This window comes from Quercus lobata, chromosome 5 (genome assembly GCF_001633185.2).
Source record: "Quercus lobata isolate SW786 chromosome 5, ValleyOak3.0 Primary Assembly, whole genome shotgun sequence".
NCBI lineage: Eukaryota > Viridiplantae > Streptophyta > Magnoliopsida > Fagales > Fagaceae > Quercus > Quercus lobata.
The window spans coordinates 18,829,454-18,843,150 of NC_044908.1; the positions used below are offsets into that span (position 1 = coordinate 18,829,454).

The 13,697-nt window shown below is 32.5% G+C and overlaps 2 protein-coding genes across 2 annotated transcripts in view; both read right to left on the minus strand.

Annotated features, from left to right (window-relative positions):
* Positions 1–13,697, minus strand: part of LOC115989551 (putative disease resistance protein RGA3) — a 105,518-nt gene that overhangs the window by 51,409 nt on the left and 40,412 nt on the right. The gene's annotated exons all lie outside the window — the stretch shown is intronic.
* On the minus strand, positions 460–5,537 carry LOC115989557 (protein ACCELERATED CELL DEATH 6-like). Its single transcript, XM_031113318.1, has 3 exons — positions 4,477–5,537; positions 3,672–4,207; positions 460–1,339 (listed from the first exon to the last, which is right to left on the minus strand). Exons 1-3 carry the CDS (start codon positions 5,381–5,383, stop codon positions 710–712), a joined length of 2,073 nt encoding a protein of 690 aa, XP_030969178.1. The 5' UTR covers positions 5,384–5,537; the 3' UTR covers positions 460–709.

Here is a 13,697-nt window from a genome sequence, read left to right on the forward strand (position 1 = left end):
GGTGGAAGCTTCTTTTAGAGAGAAATTATGGAAAAATTTTGTTAATAATAGAAAATTTTTCTGGGCGGTGATTGTTTTAAAAAAATTATTGGGAAGGGTTTTAGGGCGAGGAAAGTTGTGAGTTACTGACACAAACATGATTTATGCAGAGTTACATGTATTGGTAGAATTGGTGGTGTGTTTAATTTTGGAATAGGTGTATATCATAGTGTTTATTAATTGAATTTGAGACTCTTAACATTAACTTGGCATTCGTTTAGGGAAATTAAACAACTACATGGAAGATTATGTGTTTGTATGTTTGCTTTTGTTTGCTATGTGCCTTAATATGGATGCAGGTGGGATAATAAATTTGTGCAATCATACTAGGCAAGAAGCAAAGGCAACCATGAAATTTCAAAGATAGGGTGATGGAAGATGATAATTGTATCACAATGCAATAATATAAAGATAGAATCATTTAAGCAGTAAAGCAAGTGAACATAACATAATAAGTCTGATACCAAATATAGAGTTACAACACAGCTCAAAACAAATGAAAGCATAGCGTATCAAGACTAGACCAAAAAAAAAAAAACAACAACAACAACAACATAGAAGTTCTACCCCTAAAACCTTCAACCCCCATAAAACACCAACTCCCCCTTTTTGGAATGCATTGCCAAAGGCATACACAATGGCAAACTACATATAACATACGTAAAGGAGATTATTCTTCTTTCCTATCATCAGTGTCACTCCTAGTAACTTTTATCAAAAGGCAAAATGGGTAGTAAAGGATATAGCGAAGAAAACGATGGTGTAAGGAACTGGGAAAACAAAGTGGAGAAAATAGTATCAAGAGAGTAAGGTGGACGAATGAGCCAATGATTAAAACTAGATAGGCAAGCCAGTTGAGGTTTCTTAATACTAGATAATTACCTACCATGAATGCTACGGAGACCATTGTTAGAGCTAACCCAAAAATTGGCACAGCGAACTTAAAGGCAGCAATAACCAAGTTAAGATCACCGAGTTGTGCCCAGATTAGAGTGACAACAACAGCAATGGCACTATACATAGCTATGGTGTTGCAAATTACGAACACTTGGAACATCTGCTTTTCTAGAAAAGTTGCCACACCTCCAGAGCCGTTGTAACCACCGGGCACGGTGAAAGCCGCTGCAAAGGTTACAGTAGCCACGAGGGTTGCAACCAACAAGAGAGTGCCAGCTCTGTCCTTGTATTTGTCTTCGTTGTGTAGCTTCAAAGGAGGCATCATAATTGGCATGTTCTTGCTCATAGTGCTTCGAGGAGCTCGTGGGGCGCCGGCATATCTCAAGGCTTGCCGTGTCAATTGCTACATGGTGAACAAGAAACTTTTTGTTATGATCATACTGTTCATTTCTTGGAATGAATAGCACTTCTCTCTCTCTCAAGTATGATGTAGTCCAGATTGTAAATACTAGAAAGGATTATGTACGAGAACAGCTGCATATATGATATGTGGGACAGCATATAGGTCTCACAAATTTGAGGGGTAATTGTATATATTTGACGGTGTCATATGATAATTTCTCCAATACCAAATGTTTATGTGATCAATGGATTTGACTTTTAAGGGCTAGATAAAAATGAGATATTTTTTTTTTTCAGTACATATTTTAAGTACATCCCTATTATGTACAATAGTCTAAAACAATATTGTAAATATATTTAATACACAAATTAAAGTACACTCACCATTTATCGATTCAAAATAATTTTTTTGAGTTCAATCCTTGGAGATTTGGAAAGGCTCATTAGAAGTTGAAGTTTCAATATTATAACCTAAAGGTATATTGCTTAGATTATTCTCTTCTTTTCTTTAGAACAATGAGTCAATAGTTTTTCTTCTTAAAAAAAGAATTAATAGTTTTTAACTTTCCATAAATCTAGTTTTTAAATTAAATTATATAGCTCATTAAATATAATTATTAAGATAAAAAATCATTAATTCATAAAAAATACTAATAGATTAAAGATTTGTTAGAAAGTCGATAAATAATTATTCAAATCTTAATATATATGAAAAAAATCTAATCAAATAATCAATTACATTTTTTTTAAATAACGATCAATTATTTGCTTAGCCAAAAAATAACGCTATACTATTATTTTTCTATATTATATGATGTATTATAGTTTAATAATATTAGTTTTTTATATATACATTATAATGTTATGTTGTATAATATAATATATTTATTTTTTTCTCAGCAAAAAATTATTTATTATTTTAATAAGAAATAAAGAAGAAAATAAAGTCATAGCTGGCCACTACTTTCGTTGATGAAAAGTGAAAACTTAATTTTTACCATACACGTGGTGCACGGTATCTTCGAAATTGGAGCAATGCAGACCAGTTGTCTGCATCATAAACAGCTAAAAAGAAAGAGCAAATCAAACTTAACCTTAGCACAGTGAGTTTAGAGTTGAGAGAGAGAGAGAGAGAGAGAGATGCAGATCTTTTGCAAGAACCAGGTAGAATAGTTTGCAGTAACGTATTATTGTAATTTTATTAGGATAAAAAGTAGAGTTACAAGGATTGCTGTTCGTAGCCTCCTTCTGCAGTTAGTCCAAAGTAAGCGTAGAAGTTTTATAAGATGGAGGAGGAAAAATTAGAAAATGATTGTTTCTTTTATTTGTTGAGATAGTTGTTAAAATAATTATGTATTTATCATAAGGTTGTGAAGATCCAATTATTTTAATCTAGTGATATATACTTCTATCAATTTAACGCTAATCAGATTATAACGTAGTTTCTTCTAAAAAAAAAAGAAAAAGAAAAAGAAAGTTTGTAACTTAGTATAAATGAAGGTTAAGGGTTTATTTGAATACCGTTTATTTTGTTAAAATTAAAAATTTATTACTGAAAATATTGTATATAAAAGTAAAAATTAATTAAAATAGTACAGTAAAATCAATAAATAGTATTAAAAAATACAATGGATTCATTAATAGTGGTAAAATAAACTGAATAGTGAAATAATTTATAATTTTCATTACTTCCTAAATGCATAATTTCACAAAAATTATTTTTGTCAACTTATTTTAATATTCAACTTATGTTTGTTACTATTTAAGGGTTTCACTATATTTTTTAATCCAATTTATGATCTATTTCAGCTAACTTTTACCTTTATTTACTGTATATTCAGTAAAAAAATTTTAATTTTAACAAAATAAACGAATCCTAAACAAATTCTAAATTTGAGTTTAGACACCAATTTTTTTTTATATATATAGAAAATATATTTGTTTATTGGATTGGGGGGGGGGGGGGGAAGCAGATATATTCCTTGAAAATTTTTAAAATAATTCTCATAATTCATATTTCAGTATTTTTTTTTTTTTCAAAACTTTGTTTTTGGGGTGGGGGGGGGGGGTGGGAGCGTGTCCTTGCATGGCACCACATGTGACACACACACAATTAAAAAAAAAAAAAAAAAAAAAAAAAAGCGAGAGAGAAAGAGAAAGAGAAAGACATTAATGAACGTTGTTTGGTTTAATTCTAGCACTAGACAATAGTTGGGACAGGAAAAATTCCTGTAATAATTGTATAATGTGTCTAACCAAATTTGCTACTAGAGAAGGGGTTTAGATCAAGGGTCACATGATTTGCAATTGTATAAAGAATAAGGATCACATACCTCTCGAAATGAGGGAAACTCCACAGTACTATAGTCACCAGCAACGTCGAGAGCTGTCCTGCCTATATTATTTAACGACTTCAAGCTTACTCTTTTGTCCCATGTTAAAATATTCACTACCTTAGGATGCCTTTCCTTGGAGGCCAAATGCAAAGGAGTGTTTCCATAATTGTCTTTTTCATTGATAAGCATTTCAAGGTTATCTCTTTTGAGCATATAAGCTACCGCTTTGGCTTTCCCACTCACAGCAGCTACATGCAAAATGTTCTGACCGTTTTGGTTGAGCAACTCACTCATATCCGGATATTGTTTGAGAAAAAATTCAATTACCTCGATATGTCCTTTTTTGGAAGCTGTGTGAATTGGAAAAAAGCCATTCAGGTCCATTTTATATCCGCAGTCTGATGCTTTTTCTAATAAGCACTGAACCCCGTCAAGGAATCCTATTGATGCCGCATGGGAAAGGGGAGTCATCCCTGTAATATCTTGATTCGTGATGAGATGTGGCATTTTTCTCAAAACAGTATCTAGGATACCTGGTACACAAATAATAAGAAGAATATAATTGAATTGAGTGAATTGAAATTTTGGTATTAGTGAAGAAAATAAATTATGTTAATAATAAGGTACCAAATATGACATTTACATTTAACTACTTGGCATAAATATAACATGCAGGTTTTACCATATATTGTTTGCTAAAAGCCTTTAGGCTCTATTCTTAAAAATAAATTTGGGTTTGAATCTCTCATCCTAAAAAAACAGAATAAACAAAAAAGTAGTGTTAGTGAAGGAAGAAAATTACCTATGTTCTTTGTAGTAAAGGCACAAGAAATGGTAGGGTGCACAATCGATTTGCCAGCCACATTTTGCAGGCAAGGGAATTTATTCAACATGATCTCCAAAAGTTCAACATCTCCTGCTTCGGCCGCCATATATAGAGGAGACTTGTTTTCCTTATTTATCGAAGAACAGGTCACCACTGGTTCTGTCTCAACCAAGAATCTGGCCACCTCATTGTACTTGGTTTTGAAGGTCACCTCTTGGTACTTGTTTATCAAGGCCAAGTGCAGTGGAGTATTCCCTCTCTTGTTTTGCTCCTTCAGTGGTTCGAAACTACATTGAGATTCCTCCAGATGCTGGTATGATGCTGAAAGCAGAAGTTTAACTATAGGAAGATGCCCAGCACTTGCAGCAACATGCAGAGCAAGGTCACCAGCGGAGTTCTTTCTCATGACAAGTTGTTGGCACCCTTTGGTCTCGAGAATCACTTTTACAACCTTCTCATGGCCCGAGCTTGCTGCAACATGAAGGATTGTATTTAACTTGGGGCTTGTGTCGAAGAGGTGACAAGATTCCATATCTCGTGCTTTTTCTATGAAAGCAATGTTACCACCTTTTAAAGCCTTGAACAATTCTGGATTCATGTTTGTAGCTGTGAAGTACTCATCATCATCGGAATAATCATCATCAAATTCATCATCATCATCAAAAGAATCGGACATTTGCAACCCAGCGCGCCTACCGTTTTGTGCCATGTACCCCATTGGTTTCGGAGGAAGGTAAAATTTGGGCACTGGCATCACCGATGGCTTTTTAGCTACATGAACCTCCGGGAGATCTTTCTTCATTCCAGCATCAATGGTAACATCGTCCATTGGCACCTTTCTCTGTGGGATCTCATCGGGGGTGCTGGAGATTTTACTTGCCATTAATGATTTTCAGAAGTAAAGAAGCTCTAGCTAGTGAATTACAGTTTTCTATACGACTGAATAGGGTGGTTCCATGCTAGAATCCGTGCCTAAATAGACCTCCGGGAGCAATGCATGGGTCCTCTTTTTCACTTGTGTGGAGCCCACTCCATGTGAAAAAGGAGACAATTAGTGGGTGTGGTTTACTAGAAATCATCCCTCCTATCTCAATTTTTATTCATTACTCAAAAATCGTGAGCCCTACCTATATAACATTTATTTGGTTTGATTTTCATTACTCTAATCTCATCTTTTATTACTTAAAATATATATTGAGAATGAGTTTTAACAAAAAAAAAAAAAGAGTAGTATGAAATGAAAAAAACTTATGGTGCACTTTGATTCTTGATTAATGAGTTAATGACAATTTAGTATTAAAACACAACTAGTGAGACCTAATAATAAGACCTGTTACACTCAAAAGTCCCGGCTACCTCTTGTTCCTTTCTTTCCTTCTTTCTTTTTCTTAAATAGACCTCCCGTACTTCGGAAAAATATACCATGCGTCAATGCGAATCATCTTTTTCACCTGTGCGGAGTATACTCCCATGTGAAAAAGGAGACACAATTAGTGAGACCCATTAACAAGACTTGTCACACTAAAGTTAGTGCCAGCTCTTCTTCTCACTTTCCTTCTTTTTTTTAAATAAGGGTTAAGTGTCCGTTTTGTAAAAATTATTTTTGTTAATTTATTTTATTATTTAGTTTATTTTTATTATTATTCATACATTTTATTACATTTTTGGGTATTATTTATGGGTCTTATTATATTATTTTTGCTAACTTTTACTTTCATCTACAGTATTTTCAACAAAAAAATTTCAATTTCAACAAAATAAACGGGTTTCAAATAGATCCTAAATATGATTTTAGACTCTATTTAATGAACGTTGTTTGGTTTAATTCTAGCACTAGACAATAGTTGGGACAGGAAAAATCCCTGTAATAATTGTATAATGTGTCTAAAACAAAATTTGCTACTAGAAAATGGGTTTAGATCAAGGGTCACATGATTTGTAATTGTATGAAGAATAAGGATCACATTAACATACCTCTCGAAATGAGGGAAGCCCCACAATACTATAGTCCCCAGCAACATTGAGAGCTGTCTTGCCTACATTATTCAACGACTACAAGCTTACTCTTTTGTCCCATGTTAAAATGCTCACTACCTTAGGATGCCCTTCCTTGGAGGCCAAATGCAAAGGAGTGTTTCCATAATTGTCTTTTTAATTGATAAGCATTTCAAGGTCATCTCTTTTAAGCATACTCACTAGTGAGATAACAAGACTTGTCACACAAAAGTCACCACTAGCTGTTTCTTTTTTTTAAGGGTCACCGCTAGCTCTTCTTCCTCTTCTTTCGTTTTCTTAAATAGATCTCGTACTCTGGACAAATATTAAGATAGTTAATACTATATCGGTATTGGTCGTATGTACCGCACCAATATGTATACCAGTATTGAAACATCAATGTTTTGTACCGATTTAAATACCGGATGTACTGGTCATACCGACTAATTTTGTACAATACTGGTAGGTACCGGCCGTACCGACCGATACAATTTTTTTTTTTTTTTAAAGTTTTGTAATTTTTGAATTTTTGTTAGGACAGAAGGGTAACTTATTTGCATTAACTTATTTGTATTATTTGTTTTCTTAGTATGCAATGATAACTTTTAAGTTTTCTATTTTTTATATTCTGTTTTTTTTCTTTTAATTAATATTAAAGTCTAAAACCATGAATAATTCGTTATAAATTGAAAAAATATTTTATGATAAATTTTTATATTTATTATAATATATATACATATACATACATATATTTATTTATTTATAAATATAAAAAATAACGATAAATTTAAAATGACAGGTAAATATTGACCAATATCTAAAATATATTATATAGCTAACCAAATCAATACAAGCCTCTAAGAGCATCTCCAGCAGCCTCTCCAAATTTTTGCCTAATTTTTGCCTGTTTGGAGAATGAACAGTGACATTTAGCTTTTAGCTACCCACTTTTTCAAATACACTTTCCAACAGATTCTCTATCCCATTCTCTATTTCATTTAAATATTATTTCATCATTTATTATTTATTCTTTTTTTAATCATCATTTATTCTTTTTTTAACAACTATATTTTTCAATAAGAATTGCTATGTTCACAACATTTTACGCAATACGTTCACAACAAAATTTATGTGGAAAGTTATTACTAGTTCTAATTTGAACCCATCACTAAAATTATTTTTTTACTCACCAATATTAACTAATAAAAATCTATTACTTAAAATTTATTGAAAAAATATTGTAAAAATATTGTGGTAGTATTTTTCAATTAGGATTTTTTATTTTTCCTTTGTGAGCGTTTGGGCAGGGCTGAAAGTTGCGTTTCAGCCCTGCGTTTTCATGCCTTTTTTTTTTTTTGGCTCTGCAGTGAACAGTAAAATCACTGTGCAGGGAACAAAAAATACTATTTACGCACTGTTCATGCACTGTTTACATACTGTTCATGGGTCCCACGACACTATTTACACATTTAAAAATTATTTTGCTACAGTGTTTTCAGTTTTCAGTTTTCAGTTTTCAGTTTCAGCAACAATAAGCTCAATCCAAACGGACCCTTTATCTCATTTTTTTCCTCCACACGTTTCTTTTCTTTTCTTTTCTTTTTTCCTCTTTTTTTTTCCTCCACACCTTTCCCTTATCTCTATCTTCACTTTTCTTTTTTCTTTTGTTCTCTGGCACTTCCTCTGAGCTCATTCACTTTACCTTTTTTTCTTTTCTTCTCTTCGTCTACTCCACTGGTGTTCTCTTCACTTTTTTTTTTTTTTTTTTTTTTCTTTTCTTCTCTTCGTCTACTCTACAACATTCAAGAAGCTCTCTCTTTCTTTTCTTTTTCTTGTTTTTCTCCTCCACACAACTGTTCAGCCCATCTTCTTTTATTTTATTTTTCACCTCAAGAACGTTCCAACAACCTCACATTTGCTTCACATCAGAGAGAGAGGGAGAGAGAGAGGGGAGAAAGACTGGGTCAGATTGTCCGCCGCCCCACCGCCGGTGGAGATCGGCGTTCACCATGCAGCACTACCACGTCCGCCGCTCGTCCTCCTCCCCACCACCATGCTGGGTCAGATCGGCTTGTTTTTTTTTTTTTTTTTTCATATTTGCTTGTTCTGATTCAACTTTATTTTAAGAATTGGATTTTGCTTTTATTATTATGGTTTGATTAATTTTAAGATTATGTTTTTGAGTTTGTATTTTGATTATGCTTGAGTTTAGAGATGTTTGAGAGAAAGATGGATGGGTTTGTAGCCGTTGTGTTTGTAGCCGTGAGAAGAGAGATAAAGGGTGGAAAGAGAAAAAATTATTTTTTTAATTCATCCGGTATTATTTTAATGAGAAATAATCTTTGCAAAAGCTACAGTGATTACTACAGTACTCGCCAGACCTGGAGAGCTACTGTAGCAAATCTAAAAAAAAATTTAGAGATGGAGAGGCTGTTGGACTTCATTTTTAGTGTGAACAGTGGCTTTTCTCTCCAAAATTTGAAGATGGCCAGCCCTGTTGGAGATGCTCTAATATAATATTAACTCCCTTGAAAAATATTCCATGCGTTGATGCGAGTTTTCCTTTTTCACATGTGTGGGAAGACTTGTCACAGTCAAAAGTCACGGGTAGCTCTACTTTTTCACTTTCTTTCTTTTTCTTAAATAGACCTCCCGTGCTTCGAAAAAATATACCATACATCAATATACGAGTCCTCTTTTTCACATGCATGGGTCCACTATATCTCACTAAAAATCATCACTCATAAGTCATATCTCAGTTTTTCCTCGTTACTCAAAACTCGTGACCTCCAAGGAAAGAGCCTCTTTTTCTTCAGCATCTTCCACTTTCTTTCTTTAAATAATTTTTTTCTCTTCTTTCCTCTTTTCTCTTTCTTCCTTTGTCTTTTCTCTTATTTCTTTACGCCTGTTTTTCTCTAGCTTTTTTCCTTTTTCTGTCTTTTTCTTTTCTATTTTTACTTCACGCCTTTTTTTCTCCAGCTTCATCCTCTTTCTTTGTTTTACTTTTGTCTTTCTTTCTTTCTCTTCTTTTCTCTTTCTTCTTTACGCCTTTTTTTCTCCAGCTTCTTTTTCTTTCTTTCCTCGCCTATTTATTCTCTCAACTTCATCTTGTTTCTCTCTCTCTTTCTTTATTTCTTCTTTCAAGATCTGTGGGTTTGTCCGTACTTTCTACGGGTTTATTTGTTTTAGCATTCGTGGGTTTTGTTTCAGTTAGTATGGTATTTTAATGGTGATTTCAAGCCCCCCTGATTTGATTTTAATGGTGGCTTCCCTTCGTTTTGTTTGGGCTCCAGAGAAGAGAGGGAAGCTAGCTGGGTAAAATAAATGAGGAAATGACGGCAATAACAGGCTACAAAAAATGCTAATAAGTCCTATTATCAATTAATCTTGCGGGACACAGGAAAAGAGAGATTCGTCACACTATAACACCATGGGGAAATTCTCTTTAAATACCTTCTTCCTTTACATCTTGACCATCCAGGTGTTGGATTTCAGAGTTTTGGATGAGATATTTCCTCCTTTGTGTCCTGCCGAAGGTGTGAAAAGGTGGTGCTAGCTGGAGGAGTACTGTTTAAGAGTCTTTTCTTTGTAAATGCGACCATAACAGTAAGTAAAGAGCATTTAACGTGGAGGGAGAGGTGTGATATTGCTGGAAGTTTCCACTTTCAAAGGGTTCCATTCTTCGTTGCAAATCCCCCCAATCTCTGTGGTCCTGTCTTCTAAAGATTCTGACTTTTTTTTTAAAAAATTTTCAATTTTTTTTAAAAAATTCTTAATATATGGCCTAATCTCACCCTATAATATATATTGTCGGTGGAGTGTATATTGTCGGGATGGAAAAAGACAAAATAGTTGTTAGGTCTCATTGTCACATTGATAAATAAGTTTCTTACATGTTATGTCGGTGGAGTGTGTTTTTGTCCTTCTGTCTCAACAAACCTCTAACGTGGAGGTGAATAGGTGATAGGGAAGGTCCACTCAGGCCCCAGCTCCGTTAAGGAAGAGAAGAGAGAAAAAATAAAAATTACAAAAGTAATTAAGTGTGAGTTTGGATAAAAATTAAAAACTTAATTTATTTTTGTTATTAATTATGTGTTTAATTATATTTTTTAATATTATTTATAAATTTCACTGTACTATTTTACTAGTGAACTTTTATTTTTATCTAGTTTATAAAAAAAATTACCTTTTTTTATAGTATTTTTAATAACAAAAAAAATTTAATTTTAATAAAATAAGCCGTTTTTAAACCAATCCTAAATAAGTTTTACAGACCTTGTCAAAAAAATTTTTTAATTACAAGTGCGAGTATTTTATTCATGTAACCTATGGGATGAATTTGAGAAAACACTATGTATATAATGTAAGTTAGTGAAGTTTGGTATTCTGTTTCCTTTGACGTGAAGGGTAAGTTCAAGTAGAAAATGTTAGTGTTAAAAAATGTCCGCAGATTTGAATAGTGGTCAAATATGCTGCTTCTAGGTCTCTAAACCAATTTAAACCAAAGTGTAACGGAAATTAAATTTGACATGGTGAGTTGTTAACAAATAGAGAAAACCCTCAGAAGCCAAAAAACCTATCGGGTGAATTTCAAATCACCACTTCCAAGAATCTACTAATCGAGAACAAGCGATTACAAATATAAAGAATCTAACCACTGCCCACCCTATCCCAAAATATCAACCTGCAGTTGAACCTTTGCTCCAATTTCAAATTGGATTTGATCCTGTAGAAAACTTATTCCCTTTGCACGACTCCCAGTACGTGACTAACACCAACAACTTGAGATTTGTTGTTAGATGCAAAGTTCTTCAATCCACGCTTATAGATTTGAAAGCTGCTTTGTACATAACCCTAAGGCACACAAAAGTCGCAGCAACTTCACAAAAGTGTGTATAACTATATATGTCTCTGTGTCTATCTTTCTATACGATGACGACTATAAAATAAGTCTTTTATATCTCTGAAAACCTTAGGCGCGAAACCCTAAAAGGCTTTGGTTATCATTGGCCAAAAACATATCTAAATAGTTGAAATCTACATTTCTCGATAGATTGAGAGGTATCAGGCAAGTATTGCGATTCATTAAATCTCAATAGATCAAGAGTTGTCGAGCTATGTATCTAGACTTTATGTTTTGTCTTTTCTGCACTGAAGCTTGAGTAATCTTCATAACTTCAATCATACCACTTGATTTATAAGTCTTATGCTCTACTTGTACCCACTTAGAACCATGGACGAAGCCATTGTTGGATGGCCCCAAATTTTTTTTTTAAAAAAAAAAAAAAAAATATATATATATATATATATATATGGGTATTAATTTTAGCAATTTTGTTTTTATACAATTACACTTTGCTCCCCTTAACAATATCATTGATTCTCTTAAGAGTAATATTATAGTTACAAAAATTTTTACAACATTTTACAAATTGTTAAGGTAGCAAATTCTTATTGGTTTGCATTTGGGTCCACCACTTACATTATTTTTTATTTACCAATAACCACTCATCACATTAGCAATTATGGGCAAAGTTTGTAACTCTAGCATTTTCCTAATTTTAAAGACTATAAAAAATTTATAGATTTAAAATTTGAAACAAAATATACAAGCCCAAAAAAATTAATCCAACAACAAAAATTACCAATAGTAAAACTAAAAAAAATTAAGTTTAATCAACCAATTTTAGGTTGCTGATGAATTTTATGGGTTTGTGCTTATTTTCGTATTTGTTTCTTAAGAAAAACAAATGAATTTGTGGGTGTGTTCAAGGACGGAGTCAGACCTTTGATTTAGGGGCGGCTTTGCTACTGGTTATGTGCGGTATCTTTGGCCTTTGACTTTGCAGCTTCTTAGTTGCTAAGGGTTTTTTTGTTTTTTTTTTTTTTTTTAATGGGTTTTTAATGTGTGCGTTGCTAGGTAAGAACGATATTATTTTGTTTAAAAAATTTTAAAACCAAATTCTCTAGATTCATTAACAAACCCAAAAAATGAAAGGGTAAGAAAGAATGAGATGAATCATTGCCACCCTATTTGAGCAAGAGATGCATCGTTACCATTAGAAAAATTCCCAAATCATTCTTTGGGTCTCTCTCGATCTGGGTTTTCTTTCCTATGGCTCCTATGCCATCTTCAAAAGTAAATCAAGCCTACCCGACCCATAACAAAACAACACCACCAAACCAAACCCTTCTTCGATCTAAAACTACCCACAAAAATACCCAGTTGAAGAAATCACTCGAATTTGAGACCGTCTAGATTGAAAAGAATAACCCACTTCCATTCAGGTTTGAGCCAATTTTGAGAGGGGCAGAATATGAGAGGGAGGAAACAGAGTGCGAGTGAGAGAACAAAAAATATAATGAAAGATTAAGGTTACGTTTGGTAACAGTTTTTGTTTTCAATTTTCAAAAACTTGTTTTGGGAGTATAAAGAAAAAAAAACTCTTGTATTTTTGAAATCAAAAATATGTTTGGTTAGTTAAAATTAAAAAAAAAAAAACAGTTCTTTAAGGGGAAAAAAATACTAAAATATGTTGTTACTAAGATTTGAACTCTATTGCTAACTTATTAAATGAGATAGATTCATTAAATTAGACACGTGTTTCTATTGATCTTTGAAAACTAAAAACTGAAAACAGTTTTTTGCATGTTTTCAATTTCTTTCACAAATTGAGTTTTAATAACAGTTTTTGTTTTCTGCTAATTTTGAATTGCCAAACAAGTTTTTAGTCTTAAAAATAGAAAATTGTTTTTGGAAACAGAAAATAAGGGAAAAAATAGTTACCAAACATGTCCTAAAGTTTTTTTTTTTTAGTGTTTTGAAGTTTTGTGGATTTGAAATAGTTTATTTGTATGATGGGAGTTTGTATATTTTTCATTTTTGTGTGTTTTAGATCTGTTATTCTGTGATTTTTTTAAAAAAATATTTATGTTTATGCAATTTTTAAAATTTAAGAACAAAATTTTTTTATTTTCCATAAATTTTAATATTTATTTAATTTATATGAAATAATTAAGATGACGTGTCATATTTTCATTGGACCAATGAAATATATGTGGCTAGTTGATGTGTCACTTAACAAACACATCAGCAACAAATGGATGGGGGGCTAACAATTCAAAAAGTATAAAATATCAAGATGTAAAATCCAAAATTTGAAACTTTATGTTTACCACAAAAAAAAAAAAAAAAAAAAAAA

What these genes read in the sequence shown, in the direction of transcription:
- LOC115989557 (XM_031113318.1), bottom strand. Translation starts at nt 5,383, where the DNA reads ATGGCAAGTAAAATCTCCAGCACCCCCGATGAGATCCCACAGAGAAAG. An exon ending in CTTTACTACAAAGAACATAG is followed by an intron (nt 4,208 to 4,476) that starts GTAATTTTCTTC and finishes TTTGTGTACCAG; the next exon opens with GTATCCTAGATACTGTTTTG. An exon ending in AGTTTCCCTCATTTCGAGAG is followed by an intron (nt 1,340 to 3,671) that starts GTATGTGATCCT and finishes TTCACCATGTAG; the next exon opens with CAATTGACACGGCAAGCCTT.